Source organism: Oncorhynchus tshawytscha, linkage group LG26, assembly GCF_018296145.1.
Source record: "Oncorhynchus tshawytscha isolate Ot180627B linkage group LG26, Otsh_v2.0, whole genome shotgun sequence".
Classification (NCBI taxonomy): Eukaryota; Metazoa; Chordata; class Actinopteri; order Salmoniformes; family Salmonidae; genus Oncorhynchus; species Oncorhynchus tshawytscha.
Window position 1 is genome coordinate 33,649,104 of NC_056454.1, and position 20,710 is coordinate 33,669,813.

The following is a 20,710-nucleotide window of genomic DNA, read 5'->3' on the forward strand; positions in this document are numbered from 1 at the left end:
TGGAAAAAAGCTGTCCTTGAAATGGTCTTGATATGTTCTTCAAAAGAGAGATCAGGGTCCAGAGTAACGCCGAGGTCCTTCACAGTTTTGTTTGAGATGACTGTACAACCATTAAGATTAATTGTCAGATTCAACAGAAGATCTCTTTGTTTCTTGGGACCTAGAACAAGCATCTCTGTTTTGTCCGAGTTTAAAAGTAGAAAGTTTGCAGCCATCCACTTCCTTATGTCTGAAACACATGCTTCTAGCAAGGGCAATTTTGGGGCTTCACCATGTTTCATTGAAATGTACAGCTGTGTGTCATCCGCATAGCAGTGAAAGTTAACATTATATTTTCGAATAACATCCCCAAGAGGTAAAATATATAGTGAAAACAATAGTGGTCCCAAAACGGAACCTTGAGGAACACCGAAATTTACAGTTGATTTGTCAGAGGACAAACCGTTCACAGAGACAAACTGATATCTTTCCGACAGATAAGATCTAAACCAGGCCAGAACTTGTCCATGTAGACCAATTTGGGTTTCCAATCTCTCCAAAAGAATGTGGTGATCGATGGTATCAAAAGCAGCACTAAGGTCTAGGAGCACGAGGACAGATGCAGAGCCTCGGTCCGATGCCATTAAAATGTCATTTACCACCTTCACAAGTGCCGTCTCAGTGCTATGATGGGGTCTAAAACCAGACTGAAGCATTTTGTATACATTGTTTGTCTTCAGGAAGGCAGTAAGTTGCTGCGCAACAGCCTTTTCTAAAGTTTTTGAGAGGAATGGAAGATTCGATATAGGCCGATAGTTTTTTATATTTTCTGGGTCAAGGTTTGGCTTTTTCAAGAGAGGCTTTATTACTGCCACTTTTAGTGAGTTTGGTACACATCCGGTGGATAGAGAGCCGTTTATTATGTTCAACATAGGAGGGCCAAGCACAGGAAGCAGCTCTTTCAGTAGTTTAGTTGGAATAGGGTCCAGTATGCAGCTTGAAGGTTTAGAGGCCATGATTATTTTCATCATTGTGTCAAGAGATATAGTACTAAAACACTTGAGCGTCTCTCTTGATCCTAGGTCCTGGGAGAGTTGTGCAGACTCAGGACAACTGAGCTTTGAAGGAATACGCAGATTTAAAGAGGAGTCTGTAATTTGCTTTCTAATAGTCATAATCTTTTCCTCAAAGAAGTTCATGAATTTATCACTGCTAAAGTGAAAGTCATCCTCTCTTGGGGAATGCTGCTTTTTAGTTAGCTTTGCGACAGTATCAAAAAGGAATTTCGGATTGTTCTTATTTTCCTCAATTAAGTTAGAAAAATAGGATGATCGAGCAGCAGTAAGGGCTCTTCGGTACTGCACGGTACTGTCTTTCCAAGCTAGTCGGAAGACTTTGTGGCGCCATTTCCGTTCCAATTTTCTGGAAGCTTGCTTCAGAGCTCGGGTATTTTCTGTGTACCAGGGAGCTAGTTTCTTATGAGAAATGTTTTTAGTTTTTAGGGGTGCAACTGCATCTAGGGTATTAAAGGTTAAATTGAGTTCCTCAGTTAGGTGGTTAACTGATTTTTGTCCTCTGGCGTCCTTGGGTAGACAGAGGGAATCTGGAAGGACATCAAGGAATCTTTGTGTTGTCTGTGAATTTATAGCACGACTTTTGATGTTCCTTGGTTGGGGTCTGAACAGATTATTTGTTGCAATTATAAACGTAATAAAATAGTGGTCCGATAGTCCAGGATTATGAGGAAAAACATTAAGATCCACAACATTTATTCCATGGGACAAAACTAGGTCCAGCGTATGACTGTGACAGTGAGTGGGTCCAGAGACATGTTGGACAAAACCCACTGAGTCGATGATGGCTCCGAAAGCCTTTTGGAGTGGGTCTGTGGACTTTTCCATGTGAATATTAAAGTCACCAAAGATTAGAATATTATCTGCTATGACTACAATGTCCGATAGGAATTCAGGGAACTCAGTGAGGAACGCTGTATATGGCCCAGGAGGCCTGTAAACAGTAGCTATAAAAAGTGATTGAGTAGGCTGCATAGATTTCATGGCTAGAAGCTCAAAAGACGAAAACGTCTTTTTTTTTTTTGTAAATTGAAATTTGCTATCGTAAATGTTAGCAACACCTCCGCCTTTGCGGGATGCACGGGGGATATGTTCACTAGTGTAGCCAGGAAGTGAGGCCTCATTTAACACAGTAAATTCATCAGGCTTAAGCCATGTTTCAGTCAGGCCAATCACATCAAGATTATGGTCAGTGATTAGTTCATTGACTATAATTGCCTTTGAAGTAAGGGATCTAACATTAAGTAGCCCTATTTTGAGATGTGAGGTATCATGATCTCTTTCAATAATGACAGGAATGGAGGTGGTCTTTATCCTAGTGAAATTGCTAAGGCGAACACCGCCATGTTTAGTTTTGCCCAACCTAGGTCGAGGCACAGACACGGTCTCAATGGTGATAGCTGAGCTGACTACACTGACTGTGCTAGTGGCAGTCTCCACTACGCTGGCAGGCTGGCTAACAGCCTGCTGCCTGGCCTGCACCCTATTTCATTGTGGAGCTAGAGGAGTAAGAGCCCTGTCTATGTTGGTAGATAAGATGAGAGCACCCCTCCAGCTAGGATGGAGTCCGTCACTCCTCAGCAGGTCAGGCTTGGTCCTGTTTCTGGGTGAGTCCCAGAAAGAGGGCCAATTATCTACAAATTCTAACTTTTGGGAGGGGCAGAAAACAGTTTTCAACCAGCGATTGAGTTGTGAGACTGCTGTAGAGCTCATCACTCCCCCTAACTGGGAGGGGGCCAGAGACAATTACTCGATGCTGACACATCTTTCTAGCTGATTTACACGCAGAAGCTATGTTGCGCTTGGTGATCTCTGACTGTTTCATCCTAACATCGTTGGTGCCGACGTGGATAACAATATCTCTATACTCTCTACACTCGCCAGTTTTAGCTTTAGCCAGCACCATCTTCAGATTAGCCTTAACGTCGGTAGCCCTGCCCCCTGGTAAACAGTGTATGATCGCTGGATGATTCGTTTTAAGTCTAATACTGCGGGTAATGGAGTCGCCAATGACTAGAGTTTTCAATTTGTCAGAGCTAATGGTGGGAAGCTTCGGCGTCTCAGACCCCGTAACGAGAGGAGTAGAGACCAGAGAAGACTCGGCCTCTGACTCCGACTCGCTGCTTAATGGGGAAAACCGGTTGAAAGTTTCTGTCGGCTGAATGAGCGACACCGGTTGAGCGTTCCTACAGCATTTCCTTCCAGAAACCGTGAGAAAGTTGTCCGGCTGCGGGGACTGTGCCAGGGGATTTATACTACTATCTGTACTTACTGGTGGCACAGACGCTGTTTCATCCTTTCCTACACTGAAATTACCCTTGCCTAACGATTGCGTCTGAAGCAGGGCTTGTAGCACAGCTATCCTCGCCGTAAGGCGAGTACAGCGACTGCAATTAGAAGGCATCATGTTAATGTTACTACTTAGCTTCGGCTGTTGGAGGTCCTGACGAATCGTGTCCAGATAAAGCGTCCGGAGTGAAAAAGTTGAGGAAAAAAAAATATATATATTTATATTAATAACGGTAATTAAAAAGTAAAAGTAAAGGCTCAAGGCTTTGGATCCTTACTAACGTTATTCTGTTATATTTACAGATAAACCTTCACCACCACTGATGCCAGTGGTTTCTGGTGTGACCAACGTTTCCTGTGTGTTGTCCTGGAAGCCTCCACTCATTGATGGTGGCTCCAAGATCAAGAGCTACTGCCTTGAGAAGAAGGAGAAGAAGGGCGAATGGACACCTGTCACTACTGATGAAATCAAATCCACAGTCTTTTCTGTCAAACGCCTCACTGAAGGATGTGAATATATCTTCAGAGTGAACTGTGAAAACCTTGGAGGAGTGAGTGATTGGAGTGTGGAATCTGAACCAGTCGTTCCAAAGACGCCTGTTGATGTCCGTGCTCCCGCCTTCAAAGAAGAACTGAGGAATATGAGTGTCAAATATAAGAGCAACGCCACCTTTGTTTGCAAGATCACAGGACAACCCAAGCCTGTAATTAAATGGTTCAGACGTGGCAAGGAGATCCAATCTGACGGAAAGAAACTGAAGATTCAAGAGTTCAAGGGAGGCTATCACCAACTGGTTATCTCCGCTGCTGATGAGGAAGACTCTACTGTCTACCAGATCAGAGCAACCAACCAGGGCGGATCCATCTGCACCACTGTCTCTCTGGATGTTGAAGGTAAGATCACAAATGTGTATGCAATAATACTTACATAATATGAATACAATTCCATGTATTTGTTCCACATATCGAGAACATTATTAGTACATTCCTAATAGTTATTTTTTTATACTAATGATGTAAAAAAAAAACTATTTTCTATCTAGTCCCTGCCAAGATTAACCTGCCCAAGAATCTGAAGGACAAAGAGGCTATCCCTGCCCTCCGTGGAGAGATTGTGAATATCAAGATTCCATTCAGTGGCAAACCTGATCCTGTCATCACCTGGCAGAAGGGACAAGACCTCATTGATAACAACGGATACTACCAAGTCATCGTCACAAGGTCATTCACATCGCTCGTGTTCCCCAACGGAGTTGATAGGAAGGATGCCGGTTTCTACATCGTTTGTGCCAAGAACAGATTTGGTATTGACCAACAGACAGTTGAACTGGATGTTGCCGATGTGCCCGACCCACCACGTGGTATCAAAGCAAGTGATGTTTCTAGAGACTCAGTCACTCTGAGTTGGCAAGTACCTGCTAATGATGGTGGAAGCAGAGTAGCCAGCTATGTTGTGGAGAAGTGTCCCACAACATCTGACAGATGGGAACGTGTTGCCCAGTCTCGTGATACTCGCTACACCATCATCAACCTGTTCGGAGGAACCAGCTATCAGTTCAGAGTCATAGCCGAGAACAAATTCGGTCAAAGTCAACCATGTGAACCAAGTAGTCCCGTTACAACAAAGGAGGACAAATCAAGAGTCCTTGGCTATGACAGCGAGGTTAGTGACAGAGATGTTCCCAAGCAAAAGGCTCCACATTCATGTGCCAAGAATGTGCATACCAAGTACATGATTGCTGAGGAGCTGGGCCGTGGCCAGTTTGGTATCGTTCACCGTTGTGTTGAGACCAGCTCTAAGAGGACATACATGGCCAAATTCGTCAAGGTGAGGGGTGCAGATCAAGCATTCATCAAGAAAGAAATTGCTACACTTAACCTGGCCAGACACAACAACTTCTTGTGTCTTCATGAGTCCTTCGACAGCACTGAGGAATTAGTCATTATCTATGACTTCGTCTCAGGTCAAGACATCTTTGAACGCCTCGGCACAGCCGACTTTGAGCTGAATGAGCGTGAAATCGTCAACTACATCAGACAAGTATGTGAAGCTCTTGAGTTCTTACACGACAAGATGTATGGCCACTTTGACATCAGGCCTGAAAACATTGTGTACACCACAAGAAAGGGCAGTAAAGTCAAGATCATTGAGCTAGGACAGGCAAGACACCTGACTCCTGGCGACCAGATCAAGGTTCAGTATACTACAGCTGAGTACGCTGCTCCTGAGATCCACCAGAATGACATGGTCAGCAGTGTTACTGACATGTGGCCAGTAGGTGTTCTAGTCTATGTCCTTCTCAGTGGACTCAATCCATTTACTGCCGAGACTCATCAGCAGATGATTGACAACATCTCAAATGCTGAATACAGTTACGATGACGAAACCTTCAAAGTACCTACTGTTGAAGCATTAGACTTTATCAACCGCCTTCTCACCAAGGAGCGCAAGCACCGTATGACTGCTGCCCAAGCTTTAGAACATCCTTGGCTAAAGATGCAAGCAGAAGTACTCAGTGCCACAGCAATAATGACCACAAGGCATAAGAGATACTACCAGGCCATGGCAAAGAAAGAATGGGCCACTGTCGTTGCAGGAGCAAGAGTTGCCAGCGGCGGTGCAATCAGAGCCCAGAGAGGTGTCACAGTTGCCAAAGTAAAGATCGCACCATTTGAACATGGCCCAGTCGGTGGTCAAATCATTCATACAGTGGTGGATGTGGGAGCAGATGTCAAATTTGCTTGCAACATTGAAAACTATGACAGCGCCACAGAGGTAACATGGTACTGCGGTGTGCGTCAACTAGAGGCAAGTGACAAGTATGAAATCGACTATGAGGATGGTCTAGCTGTTATATGTATCAAGGGAGTCACGAAAGCAGATGACGGCACCTATAGATGCAAGATCATCAACGATTATGGTGAGGACAGTGCCTACGGAGAGCTCTTTGTAAACGGAGTCAGATCATACCGCGAGTACTTCACAGCCCGTGTGGTGAGGAAAGTGAAACGTAGAGTGGACACAGCAAGACTGCTCCAGAAACCACCAGAGTTCACCCTGCCCTTGTTCAACCATGCAGCTTACATCGGAGAAGATGTTCGATTCGGTGTGACTATCACTGTGCACCCTGAGCCTCGTGTTACATGGTACAAATCTGGCCAGAAGATTGTTCCTGGTGATGATGAGAAAAAGTACACGTTCATAACCGACAAGGGTCTTTATCAATTGGTGATTCACTGTGTTGATGCTGATGACGATGCGGAGTACTCAGTTGTGGCCCGTAATAGATTTGGTGATGACAGCTGTAAGGCAAAACTGGCTGTGACACCTCGCCCAGCACCAGCAGACAATACCTTGAGGCCCATGTTCAAACGTCTCCTGGCAAACGTGGAGTGTAGGGAAGGCCAGAATGCACGCTTTGAAATCAGAGTGTCAGGACTCCCAACTCTGAAGTGGGAGAAAGATGGCATGCCATTGGCATTTGGTCCACAAATTGAAGTGGTCCATGAGGGCCTGGATTACTTTGTCCTGCATGTGAAAGATACTCTACTTAACGATTCTGGCTGTTACAGAGTTACTGCAACCAACTCAGCTGGATCTGCCAGTTGTCAAGCCATTCTCAAGGTGGACCGCATCACCCATGTGAAAAAGGTTTACGAGAGTGAAAGAGACAAAAAGAAACAAGCAGAGAAAGAACAAATTGAGAAGAAGGTCAGATTATCTCAAATCATGTCTGGAACTGATGTCATGCCACTTCCTACTTTGGCACAACAAGCTTTGAGAGAAGCGACATTGTTGTGCCAACCAGTAGAGGCAACCAAAAAGGACAAGACTGAAGCCGAAGATAAGAAACGGGCAGAAGAAAGGAAAAAGAGAGCAGAGGAGAAGAGACTGCGTATGCCTTATGATGTTCCCCAACCTCGTGAACGTGGCCCAACTGCTCTTTTGGAAGATATGGAAATCAAACACTACAAACCTTGCTCTGACATGAAATGGTACAAGAAACTCCGCGATCAATATGAGTTCCCTGAACCAATGGACAAGATTTCACAGAAGAGACTGAAACGCATCCGTCTCTCCAGGTGGGATCAGTTCTACGAAGTCCCTCTGCCAAGAATCAAGGAATCTTACAAGCCAAAGTGGCGTATTCCACAAGTTTCACAGGATGATTTGGAGACTGTCAGACCTTCAAGGCAGCGCACTCCATCTCCTGAAATAGAAGCATATCACAGAATCAGAAGAAGGTCTCTTGGTGATCTCTCAGACGAGGAGCTTCTCCTGCCAATTAATGAATATCTGGCAATGAAGAGAACTGAGGAGGAGAGACTTCAACTTGAGGAAGAACTAGAACTTGGCTACTCTGCATCCCCACTAAGCCTTAGCCCTGTACGCTTTGAATTAGGTGCACTGCGCCACACATCACCAAGACGCACAGTCTATGAAGGTGTGGGTGAGGGTGAAGAGGTTCCATTATATGAAAACTATCGTATTCCTTCTAAGTATGAGGCTGGTCCAAGCTATGTTGACCTTCGCCTGCGCCATGACAAGGCTACATTCCGACCGCCAAGACAAAACCAGAGAGTGTTGGAGGAGAGGGAGGATCGAGAGATGCTGAGAAATGTGAAAACGACTCAAAGAATAACCGGTTACAAGAGTGAACTGAAACACATGGAGTTTGAAGAAAAAACTAGAACCGTGAAGAAAGACAGAACTACAACTTCCCATGTGTCAACATATATAGCAACTAAAACTGAGGGGAGAAGGTCACCCACCCCCGAAAGAACCCGTCCGCGTTCCCCTAGTCCTCTTGCTACTGTCAGATCAGCCTCCAGATCCAAGGTGGAGACTGTACAGTTGGCAAAAGTTGACCACCTGGCAAGATATGAGTCAAGAAAAGCCGTTCTGAGATCCGAGCGGACATCAGTAGAAAGAAAGGAGGTTGTAAGTATGCAGCCCTTCAGCCTCGACCATACCCCACGAGTCACTGTGAGGATGCGTTCCCATCGTGTGCCATACGGTCAGCACACCAAATTTACACTGAACGTCCAATCAAAGCCAACCGCTGAGGTGAAGTGGTACCATAACGGACAACTGATAACCGAGAGCAGGAGGTACCGTATATCCAACCTGAGCGGAGTTCTGTATCTTCAAATTCTTGACTGCACCACAGAAGACAGTGGCACTTACCGTGTTGTCTGTACTAATGCAGTGGGAGAATGCTCAGACTATGCCACTCTGGATGTCGCAGGCATGGGAGAGTATTCTAGCTATATGGCACCTCGCGAAGACGAGGAACCCCCAGCTCTTCCTGTGGCAACCAAGATAGGTGCTTACCAAATATCCTCCAAGACGGTGAAGACTGTTGAAACACACGAAATACACATGGAGGAGTCCAGCACATTTAAAGGAAAGAAGACTACTCTACCCGCATCTATCCTAACAAAACCACAGTCCCTCACCTTAAATGAGGGAGAGACTGCAAGATTTGCATGTGATGTTGACGGTGAACCAGTGGCAACTGTAACCTGGATGCGTGAGGGACAAATTATCGGATCTTCTGTTCGCCACCATGTCACTACAGAACAGTACAAGTCTACTTTTGAAATCACCTCTGTTGAGATGTCAGATGAAGGCAGCTACTCAATCATGGTGGAAAACTCTGAGGGCAGCCAAGAGGCGCACTTCAGTCTAACCATCCGCCGATCGGAAGCCAAAGAGGAGGTCTCTTCTACAGTGACATACTCATACGAAGAGCCTCCAATGCATTCCCCTAGTCCAGTCACGTCTCCACCAAGGATGAAGTCTCCTGAATCAATCAGCTCTCCAAAGAGAGTTAAGTCCCCTACCAGCCCTACACCTAAGTCACCCACTGAGAAAGTCACCCTCAAAACCAAGCCCTCCATCTCATCTGGTCTTCAGGACATGACCGCATCTGCAGATTCCATCGTCAAGCTGACAGTGAAAATGACTAGAGATCCTAAAGCTGAGATCTCATGGATGAAGGATGGAAAGGTATTTAGTCACATTTGATTTAATATTCACACTTGAATAGACATTTCAAAGGTATTAAATATAGGTTGAAATATATGCTTTTTTACTTTCTTTCCTTTTTCATTTGCAGACTCTCATTCACGGTGGAAAATATGAAATTCATGAAGAGCATGATTCGGCACACCTTGAAATCTATGAATCTGAGGCCTCTGACAGTGGAGTTTACAAATGCACAGTCACCAATAGTGCTGGGTCATCATCCACAAGCTGCATTGTCTCTATTCAAGGTATGCATACTCTATACTAATATATATATATACATATATATATAAATAAATGTTTTATTGTCACATACACCGGATAGGTGCAGTGCAATGTGTTGTTTTACAGGGTCGGTCATAGTAGTACAGCGCTCCTGGAGTAAATTAGGTTTAAGTGCCTGGCTTAAGGGCACATTGACAGATTTATTAATTACCTTGTTGTCTTCGGTAATTGAAACATTTCGGTAACTGGCCCAATGCTCTAACCGCTAATTTATCTGCCAATGTAGGAATTATTTATCATAATTAAGGCCCGGTTCTGGTGATATTGTTATGTTTATATTATTTATTCAATCAACTTATCTCTTGATAAGTCCAGTATCTATAAACCTTATAATTCTGCATATGGCCTAATATCTAATCAATGTATCTCTTTTTCTCTGTCTTAGCCTCAAACAAATCCAAAGCACTTGCAACAAAAACAGAAATTTCAGAGCAAGTTATGAAAAAGGAAATTGTCTACGGAGAGGTTGAGTCTTACACAGAAATCAAGGCATCCCATACTCAGATGGCCATGACTGAAGGCCAGTCTCTCACCCTGAGAGCCAACATCCCCAGAGCTTCAGATATCAGATGGATCCTGAACGGAATGGAACTGGCCAACTCAGAGGACTACAGATATGGTGTGTCTGGAAACAACCATACTATGACCATCAAAAAGGTCAGCCAATACGAGCAGGGGGTCATCACATGTGAAGCCAAAACCGAACATGGCCTTGTCAAGTGCCAGTTCAACACTACTGTCACGGAAGCACGATCAGATGCACCATCATTCCTTGTGCAGCCACGCTCTCAGAATGTCAATGAAGGACAGAACGTCAAGTTCACATGTGAGATTGCAGGAGAGCCTGCCCCTGAAATCGAGTGGTTTAAGGACAACATAATGGTGAGTAGGCTACCAATGATTTTGTAAATAATGTTTGATTTGATTTCTTCAATTAAATTACATTTAATACGACAGAACTGTATTCATCCAATCCGGGGCAATCAGACAAAGCAAGTCAGGTTACAAACATCACTTGAATAGGTACTTGATTAATACAAAACAGAAACGAATATGTTATTCTTTTGGCTCTCTCGGTACAGGTATCTATGACCTCAAACACGAAACTGAGCCGTTCCAAAAATGTATACACTCTGGAGATTATTGAGGCCACAGTTGCAGACAGCGGCAAATACACCATCAAAGCCGAAAACAAATATGGACAGTGCTCTGCAACATCATCTCTCAACGTCATCAGTAAGTTGTCATTGCTTCATCAATCCATTGTTTAATTAACAGCTTACAGTACAGTGTGATAATGCAAAGCTTCCCAAGTTTTTTGAAAAATGAAACTTGAGTCTCAAAATTTTACTAATAGCTTAAATTAAAGACTAATCTTTAATTTTCCTTACCAGTATTTTCCATAGAATGTTAACAAAATGGACACGCCATTTTGTTTATATTCATATAGAAATATACACAGATGGATTTGAGTATCTCCATCGAGAAATGACCATTTAGCCATGTACCTCATCATTTGCGTTATTCTCACAGCTCTTGTTGAAGAACCTGCCAAAATGGTTATAATGGAGCAAAGAGCTGCTGCTGCCAGCTTGCACAGTGACAGTTTCTCAGCCACATCAGTCCATATGGCTGGAGCATCAATGACACATGAAGGTTCTTTCCAAAGACAATTTGAAAGCATGTCTGCTGCTAGCATGTCCGCCATGACATCTGAATCAATGGTATCCATGAGCTCCAGCAGTATGATGAAAATGTCAAGTGAAATAACGTCAAGTCATGCTAGTTCAATGTCAACTCATGGATCCTCAATGACTGCTCTTACTCATGGTGTTGGTAAAGGTGAGATGAATTACCCTTACCTATACATCTAGTAGTGGTATTAGTAGTATAGTCTGAGTGACTATCGTATGTTGTTCCTCTGCTTTCAATAAGAAGTTGACACCTTAATTAATTCCTATTTATTTTTTTCTCATTGCCCTGTAGCTCCCAAAATCGAATTTCTCCCAGAGGATGTCAGCATTGAGCCAGGAAGGCCTTTGAGTGTGTCCTGTGCTTTCTCTGGAGACCCAACACCTGAGATTGAGTGGACCCGCACAGGGAAACAGTGTGATGAAGACAGTGACCGGTTCCACATCGAGACCACGGAGGACCTCACCACCCTTGTAATCCCCTGTGTGAAGGAAGACGATGCCGGAGCGTACACCCTCAAACTGTCCAACAAGCTTGGATCTACCATGGCAACTGTCAACATTCATATTCGATCCATGTAAAAAACAACAACACGTAAACATATCATTTCTATCCCCCATTTTCCCTCCTCCAGTACCTTTTTATTTATTGAATTAGCAAAAATAATCTTTACTTGATAAAGACCTGGATTTCTGTTCTTGTAAATATGAACTATTTTTATACCAAACTTGACATAAATTTATGCCAAACTAGACTAAAGTCTAAAGTTGTTATAAAATGTGCCATATTGGATAATTATGACTAGGATTTTTGAACCACTTTTCTGTGACATGTACATAATGTATATAGCCGAATTTAACGGTTATGGAAAATGTATGAATTGTTATTTATGACAATATTAACTGAAACAAAAGGAACTAAATGTTTAACAGGAGAAAGTTTCACATGAAACGAATACCCTGAAAAACCTGAAACTAAACTCCGTGCCTCAACAAAAAGTTGAAGTCTTAAGATTTCCTCAACAGGTAGAGAGGTTCCCTGTTGAAGTTTATACTAAATCAGAGAAAGACAATGTTATGCACCGTGCATCTGTGCGTGCAATATTACAAATACTCATATGAATTGTAACATGATCATAAGACCCTGAGTGCTGTTTGCATAAACCCTCATGTAAGTAGCACAACTAGGTCTTGTGTTCAGACTGACTATGTCATAACCACCATTTTAATGACATGCTAAAAGTGCGAGCGGCCTGCACTTTGAGCTCTATTTTTATGTGCTCTGTTTCCGGCAATGGACAGTTGAATTGGCTTTTTAAAACGTAACATCACCTGGCCATTAAAAAACAAAAGTCAATTCAAGTACTTCGTTGCAGAAACAGTGCCACCTCTTGGAGGATTGTTAAGTAATATTTTGTGTGTGAGTGTGTTTTAGTTTTAGAATTTCACCTTGCCAGTAGTCAGGGTAACCATCAAGTGAATGTACCATGGTGATACCATCTACCGTGAAACAAAGAAAGCAAAAAGCATGAATAATAATGCCCTGCACTTTGATTTAACTGAGTCTATTGATGTAGAATTACTACTATATTCATCCTCCTTGAGTTTTATTTGACTGATTTAATAAAGCATGATTTCAGCACTAGTGAACAACTCTGTTTCTTTATTCATCTCAAGAACCTTGTATTGATGTTCAGTTTCCTTTCCTTATCAATGATTCCTTCACTTTCACATGCAACACATAGCCACTAATGTAGAGGGGAAAATAAGAACTAAATGGATACCACAGTCACAAGTCACAATTTGACCATACAGAATATTACAGAACAGTACAGAATATTAACCTGTTTAGGTAGCTCATTTCAGGAGAGCTTAGGCTGGAGTACATATTGTCCCACGCTTTGTCAAAGTTATATAGCTTAGGCTGTTTGTTATTTTGAAAGTCTAGAACAGGGTTCATCAACGTTTTGTAGGCCTACATACACTATATGACCAAAAGTATGTCGACCATCTCATTCCAAAATCATGGGCATTAATATGGACTTGTTCCCCCCTTTGCTACTATAACAGCCTCTACTCTTCTGGGAAGGCTTTCTACTAGATGTTGGAACATTGCTGCAGGGACTTGCTTTCATTCAACCACAAGATCATTAGTGAGGTCAGGCACTGATGTTGGATGATTAGGCCTGGCACACAGTCGGCGTTCCAAATCATCTCAAAGGTGCTCGATGGGGTTGAGGTCAGAGCTCTGTGCAGGTCTGTCCTGTTCTTCCACAATGATCTCAACAAACCATTTATTTATTTAGCTTTTCATGTTTGATCCCTTTTTCTCCTCAATTTCGTGGTATCCAATTGGTCGTTACAGTCTTGTCCCATCGCTGCAAGAGGCGAAGGTCGAGAGCTGTGCGTCCTCCGAAACACGACCCAGGCAAGCCGCACTGCTTCTTGACACAATTCCTGCTCAACACGGAAGTCAGCCGCACCAATGAGTCGGAGGAAACACCGTACACCTGGCGACCATGTCAGTGTGCATGCGCCAGGCCCAGAATCACTAGAGCGCAATGGGACAAGGAAATCCCGGCCTGCCAAGCCCTCCCCTAACCCGGACAACGCTGGGCCAATTGTGCGCCACCCCTATGGGTCTCCTGGTCACAGCCGGCTGCATGGGGGCATTGTCATGCTGAAACAGGAAAGGGCCTTCACCAAACTGTTGCCACAAAGTTGGAAGCACAGAATCGTCTAGAATGTCATGTATGCTGTAGCATTAAGATTTTCCTTCACTGGAACTAAGGGGCCTAGCCCAAAACCATGAAAAACAGCCCCAGACCATTATTCCTCATCCACCAAACTTTACAGTTGGCGCTATGCATTAGGGCAGGCATCCGCCAAACCCAGATTTGTCCGTCAGACTGCCAGATGGTGAAGAGTGATTCATCCCTCCAGAGAACCCATTTCCACTGCCCCAAAGTCCAATGGAGGTGAGATTTACACCACTCCAGTCGACACTTGGCATTGTGCATTAAGCTTGTGTGTGGCTGCCTGGCCCATTTCATGAAGCTCCCGGAACAGTTCTTGTGCTAACGTTGCTTCCAGAGGCTAGCCGGACACTGATGAAACTGGGTTTGCACAACCAAAGAAGCTGAAAATGTCCCAGTTCTTCCAAGGCCTGTATACTCACCAGATATGTCAAGCATTGAGCATGTTTGGGATGCGCTGGATTGACATGTATGACAGCGTGTTCCAGTTTCCACCAATATTCAACAATATCGAACACAGCCATTGAAGAGGAGTGGGACAACATTCCATAGACCACAATCAACAGCCTGATCAACTCTATGCAAAGGAGATGTGTGACGCTGTATGAGGCAAATGGTGGTTACACCAGATACAGACTAATTTCCTGATCCACGGTATCTGTGACCAACAGATGCACATCTGTATTCCCAGTCATGTGAAATCCATAAATTAAGGTCTAATGAATTTATTCACAGACCCAGTTTAAATCAATCCAGGTGTAGGTCTAACTCTGGTCTATAAACCAAGAACTACGAATTTAAAACCTTTCAATGATGCGTTTTGCAACATATGATATATCAACACCAAAAAATCTCCACTGACATTGCTTTATCTTGAAAACTTGATGACATTAATTATTTGGGGGGATTGTATTAACAGTTGACTAATGGATAAAATACTTAAAGGTAGTTTTTAGTTGCAGTATTCCTTCAACACAGCATGACATGACATCTAAAGGTAGCCAGGTGTAAAGGTCAATATCATATACAACTGTGATTGATTGTGTCATACATACACAACTTCAGTGACCTTACAGCCTGCTGGGCTTCGAGCCAAATATCAGCTGCACTCTGTCTGAACACAGACGGACCAATACCCAGGTTAAAGGGGCAATCCACAATTCAAATAATAACAAAGCGGGCACCCCACCACTTTTTTTGGTTAATAGCTGTTACCACTCTCAAATTCATAAACAAGAGCTACAGTATGGATGCAAGGACTGACCATCTATGAGATCAAAATGATAGTTTTAACCATGTTTTGAAGCTATACATTGTATGTTTATGTTGACATTGTTTACAAACATTGGAGTAAAATAAGCTTGTATTTTGGGTTCTGATGGGGTATAACAGATGAACTAAACTCACAAGACATGTATAAGTTCTATTCTTCAAGAATCAATGTCTATATATATTTAATTTAACAGTCAAAATGGATGTAGGAACTGCAGATTGCATATGCAGATGATGCAGATGCAGGAATAGCATCTACTATAAGAGATGTCGTTTTTTTAAAGAAAAAGTTAATAAAAAATCACAAATTACAATTGTTCCACCATATCAGCCATGTAGCAAATGCATCAACCTGACACATTTTGAGATTCGGAGAATTTAGCCCGATGAACTGAAGGCTAAAAAACTGCATCTCTTTGGCACTGCAACAGTATTACTCATTATTTAATTATTTTTACTCACCTACTGCCAGAGTTGCACTTCCATTCTTATTGAGATAAGTGGATATATGGTGCAAGCTTGCAATTTGAGATCCAACTACAGTATTGGCCCCTGCAATCAGGACTATCAGAGAAGCAACAGTATTGCTACGGCAGGAACAGAGCTTACAGAGAGGTAAGACATTCAGTAGATGTTGTTTTAAAAAATTTATGGAAATATTTACATTTGAAAGTAGTTATAAGATATAAATCTTAGGCTATGTTGATGATGTAGGGGGGTTTCGCAGTCTTTGGCAGTATTCCTGTGTTGATGCTCTGAATAGCTGGCTAATGGCTATGCTACAAGTTATTGGAGGCTAGATATCAGGAAAACTAGCCTTATTAAGGTTGGGTTTTGCCCCACAGCGTATGATATACAGTAGTCATATTGACGAGTTGACTTGCAACTAACTGGCAAGTGTTTGCTTTCAGATCTTGAGGTAACATGCCAAAGCAATATGCTTTTATACTCCATCTTATCATTGGCTGTACTGTCATACTCACAGAAGCTACACCATCCTTCCGATCAGGTTTGTAGTGATTGTTGGTAGTGTTTTCAATATAAAAAGACGATAAAAATTTGCTGGACTGAGACAAATAAGGAACTATGAGATTAATAACTTTTTTAAAAGAGAGAAAATAAAAAAAGGGCTTACCTTGTTCACTTGATTCTTTTTCTCACCTTATTCACTTATTCAGGTAAGAAGAATATCTGGTTGGTTCCGAAATGCAAAACATTTCTGTCTCCTCCTCCTCCTCCTCCTCCTCCGTTTCCTCCATCGACACGGACATCTGCCCTACTGGTAATGGACATAGCAAACAGCACATAAACAATTCAAACTATGTTGGTTTACAGTGTAAGATGCAAGTTAGATGTATGTCATATGTTCTTGCTGACTGTTGTTTCAGGTTGATATAACGGAATATCTCAGGGGACCAAAGGGTGAAAAGGTAGTACTCGCTTGATTTCTATATACTGTAACTGATAATAATGATTATCATTTTTATTAAGTTATTATTTATGCAGTTAATTTTCTCGGTTTCTCTTTAAAGGGTTGCAAAGGACCAAAGGGTCAGATGGTATGAATATATACATTATAATAAAAAACAATACATAGGATTTATATGAGACTTTTTATAATGACACTGGAACGCATCAGAAAGACACACTCAGTAGTGGGACAGTTATGTGACTGGACATTGTCTTGCAGGGTCGACGCGGTCAAAAGGGAGAAGAGGGAACCCATGGTTCCCCTGGTGTGATAGGACTCATAGGCCAAAAGGTCAGTGACACAATCTCAAATGCAATTGGGCTCCCTTTCTGGTATATAAGCTGTGGTTTGAATAATGGATAGGTATAGAGAGTGCTACATCCAAAATAAGTTTTAGTCTGTCTTTACTCATCGCTAGGGAGAGAAGGGGGACAGAGGCTGGCGTGGTTTATTCGGTGACATTGGCAGACCTGGAACACATGAGGTAAATTATCCACATAATAACTAATGCTGTGTTCTACCGGTATATTTCACGCTGCTTTTACAACAAATGTACATTTGTGTTTTTACAGGGTCCTCAAGGACGCACTGGTTCAAAAGTAAGCTTTTACTGCTTTAATAATTCACAGTTTCACAAATAATATACTTAACACAATAATAGTGTATGTATAGCACCAAGTAAACTAAAATTACATGTGAAAATGTGATGTTTATGATATAAACAGGGTGAGAAGGGACTGAAAGGTGACCCGGGACAAAAAGGTGGAAAGGTAAGTTGTCAATCAAGTTTCAATCCCAATTGGAACGTCACATGTACTTTTACTCAACCCTCAACTTGTGTGTTATTTAACAGGGTTCCACTGGAAAGCCTGGTCTCCATGGACAGAAGGTGAATGAATATCCAGCATTTTCTTACATTAAAGACTAAAGATGCTGAAACAAACCCCTTAGCCAGCAAACCTGGATTTGGAGAAATGCCAATGAACAGCAATCATTGAAAATGTCTAATTGAAGAAGCATTTTGTGGCCAAAATATTTCAATTTTAATGGTTACGTTTTTGATTATATAGTTGTATACTTAATGGTTTAGGGTGACCGAGGACTAAAAGCATACACTGGATTACGAGGACTGGATGGACCTAGGGGAAGTCCCGGGCATAGAGGGACAATGGTAAAGTGTCTCTGCTGTCTCTACTGTCTCTGTAGCCTACAGTTTTTTCTGAAAATAATTAATTTGGCAATAATGATTAACTATCTTTAATTTTCAAAAGGTTAGACTAAACAAACTTCCTTTGATGTTGTTCTGCACTACTCCATATTGTATTTAGGGAATAAAAGGTCATCGTGGACCGCATGGGTTAACTGGATATCATGGAGTTGTGGGCAAACAGGGCACAACAGGAAAAACTGGTGCTCCAGGGGAAGGTTAAGTATATTATTGATATCATCTATTGTATGTATGCTGAATGTACAAAACATTAAGAACACCTGTTCTTTCCCGTGACAGAGACTGCAACTCAATATTAGGAAGGTGTTCCAAATGTTTGGTATACTCAGTGTATATCAATACATTATTGTGTAGGCCTACAGTGCCGTGAAAAGCATTTGCCCCCTTTCCGATTTTCTCTATTTTTGCATATTTTTTTATACTGAATGTTATCAGATCTTCAACCAAAACCTAATATTAGATAAAGGGAACCTGAGTTTAAAATTACCCAAATATATACTTATTTTATATATTTAATTAGCAAAGTTATGCAACACCCAATTCCCCTATGTGAAAAAGCAATTTCCCCCTTACACTCAATAACTAGTTGTGTCACCAAATGCTTCCTGTAGTTGTTGATCAGTCTCTCACATCGCTGTGGAGGAATTTTGGCCCACTCTTGCATGTAGAACTGCTTTAACTCAGCGACATTTGTGGGTTTTCAAGCATCAATTGTTAGTTTCAAGTCCTGCCACAACATCTCAATTAAGATTAGGTCGGGACTTCAACCATTCCAAAATGTCAAATTTGCTGCTTTTTAGCCTTTTTTATGTAGACTTGATTGTGTATTTTAGATCATTGTCTTGCTGCATGACCCAGCTGCGCCTCAGCTTAAGCTCACAGACAGATGACCTGACATTCTCCTGTAGAATTCTCTGATACAGAGCAGAATTCAAGGTTCCTTCTATTAAGGCAAGTCGTCCAGGTCCTGAGCATCTCCAAACCATCACACTACCACCATTATGCTTGACCGTTGGTATGAGGTTCTTACTGTGGAATGCAGTGTTTGGACCCATGTTGACCAAAAAGTTGACCCAAGTTTGCCAAAAAGCACCTGGAAGCACCTGGATGATCATCAAGACTTTTGGAAGAATGTTCTATGGACATATTATTTAAAAGTATAACTTTTTGGATGACATGGGTCCCAGTTACTGGGTGTAAGGGGGCAATAACTTTTTCACACATGGGCATTGGGTGTTGCATAACTTTGTTTATGAAATAAATGAAATAAGTATGTAATTGTTGAGCTATTTGTTTACTCAGGTTCCCTTTATCTAATATTAGATTTTGGTTAAAGATCTGATAACATTCAGTATAAAAAATATGCAAAAGCAGAGAAAATTAGAAATGGGGCAAATACTTTACATGGCACTATATATACATTATTCTGAGTATAAATGATGCATTACAATATATTATGTCAACAGATATTGATTTGATTAAAAAACGTTCTTGTGTTTTCTTCTAGTATATGTTATTCAAGGACACAGAGGGGAGAAAGGCCATAAAGGACCTTCTGCCCTTTGTAATTGTTCTTCAGCAAATTCCTTCAAGCCAATCCCTGGCACAGGAAGACATAATGCTGATAAGGCAGTATCTGTAAGTGTATAATAAGAATTGTTCTATGCTTGAATAACATCATGATGTTTGGGTGATATCAAACATCTTAATCATTTAATCGTTTGATCCATTTTTTAACCTCTTTGAACCTTCCATTGAATACATTTTTTTACCTTTTTATTAATTGAACAATAGATTTACATTGTGAATGGTGAGAGCGAGATGTCGGAGTTAAGATCTGAAAATGTTATGGTCCTGAGGAGAGATACTCGCATGCTGTTCGTCTACAGTGGCTCTGAATGGATTGATGTTATGGCTCAGGTAAACATGCACTGATGTTTTAGTACGTCTGACATGCTTAGGCTACATTTGGAAAAGTGTCCATGACTGCATCCCAAATGTTACCCTATTTCCTATAGTGTACTACTTTCGATCAGGGTCCCTAAGTGTTGTGATACTAGGACCACTATCCCATAGGGCTCTAGTCAAAAGTAGTGCAATATAGGGAATATGGTGCCATTTGAGCTACACCACTGTTTTTTCACAATGTTTTGTCTAATCTGATTGTTTTCCTATTCAATTCCATGAACACACTCTTGGTGTTGTGGATAGAACAAACATCCCACTGCATCTGCTCTGTGACTACCCTCCTGCAAGAAGCACCCCCATGTAGTATGTGGTTCTGTCCTTGAGCTGTTGTCTGTTGTCATGTCCTGTAATATGCCATGTTTCATGTTTTGTGTGTTTTGACCCCAGGAAGAGTAGCTGCTGCTTTTGCAATGGGGATCCCAATAAAACACCAAACAATTCTCAAAACAAATGAAGAAGCCCCTACCGTCCATTTAAAATTAAAATGCCATTTGGCATGTCTGTCACTATAGGCTACTGTGTAATAAAATTAAATAAAATTCACATCCTAATTTCTATTATGTCTGTCTGACTCAGTGCACTGAATGTCCACACTATGTAATATGTCAATGAAAAGTTAATAAAATATATACAATTTCGTGGACATTTTTGTTCCATTTTTACACAT

The 20,710-nt window shown here is 41.9% G+C and overlaps 2 protein-coding genes across 2 annotated transcripts in view; both read left to right on the forward strand.

Moving 5' to 3' along the window:
- ttn.1 (titin, tandem duplicate 1) overlaps nucleotides 1–12,993 on the forward strand; it is a 176,751-nt gene extending 163,758 nt beyond the window's left edge. The window contains exons 227-233 of the mRNA XM_042306496.1: nucleotides 3,645–4,235; nucleotides 4,385–9,354; nucleotides 9,464–9,620; nucleotides 10,043–10,539; nucleotides 10,740–10,893; nucleotides 11,191–11,499; nucleotides 11,644–12,993. Of these exons, the coding sequence (XP_042162430.1) occupies nucleotides 3,645–4,235; nucleotides 4,385–9,354; nucleotides 9,464–9,620; nucleotides 10,043–10,539; nucleotides 10,740–10,893; nucleotides 11,191–11,499; nucleotides 11,644–11,930 (6,965 nt within the window). The 3' untranslated portion in view covers nucleotides 11,931–12,993. The remainder of the gene's footprint in view (nucleotides 1–3,644; nucleotides 4,236–4,384; nucleotides 9,355–9,463; nucleotides 9,621–10,042; nucleotides 10,540–10,739; nucleotides 10,894–11,190; nucleotides 11,500–11,643) is intronic.
- A 2,935-nt stretch (nucleotides 12,994–15,928) lies between these two features.
- Nucleotides 15,929–20,647, forward strand: LOC112224947 (acetylcholinesterase collagenic tail peptide-like). The gene is made up of 15 exons (XM_024388541.1): nucleotides 15,929–15,991; nucleotides 16,288–16,385; nucleotides 16,555–16,658; nucleotides 16,765–16,806; nucleotides 16,909–16,935; nucleotides 17,067–17,138; nucleotides 17,266–17,331; nucleotides 17,420–17,446; nucleotides 17,573–17,617; nucleotides 17,701–17,736; nucleotides 17,938–18,018; nucleotides 18,176–18,272; nucleotides 19,583–19,713; nucleotides 19,870–19,995; nucleotides 20,287–20,647. The coding sequence occupies exons 2-15, from the start codon at nucleotides 16,301–16,303 to the stop codon at nucleotides 20,314–20,316; spliced, it is 969 nt and encodes a 322-aa protein (XP_024244309.1). The 5' UTR covers nucleotides 15,929–15,991; nucleotides 16,288–16,300; the 3' UTR covers nucleotides 20,317–20,647.
- Nucleotides 20,648–20,710: the final 63 nt, after the last annotated feature.

Excerpts from the sequence above, each read along its gene's own strand:
- LOC112224947 (XM_024388541.1), top strand. The coding sequence starts at position 16,301 with ATGCCAAAGCAATATGCTTTTATACTCCATCTTATCATTGGCTGTACT. Across the intron at positions 16,386-16,554 it reads TACACCATCCTTCCGATCAG|GTAAGAAGAATATCTGGTTG; the intron begins GTTTGTAGTGAT and ends TCACTTATTCAG. Across the intron at positions 17,139-17,265 it reads TAGGACTCATAGGCCAAAAG|GGAGAGAAGGGGGACAGAGG; the intron begins GTCAGTGACACA and ends ACTCATCGCTAG.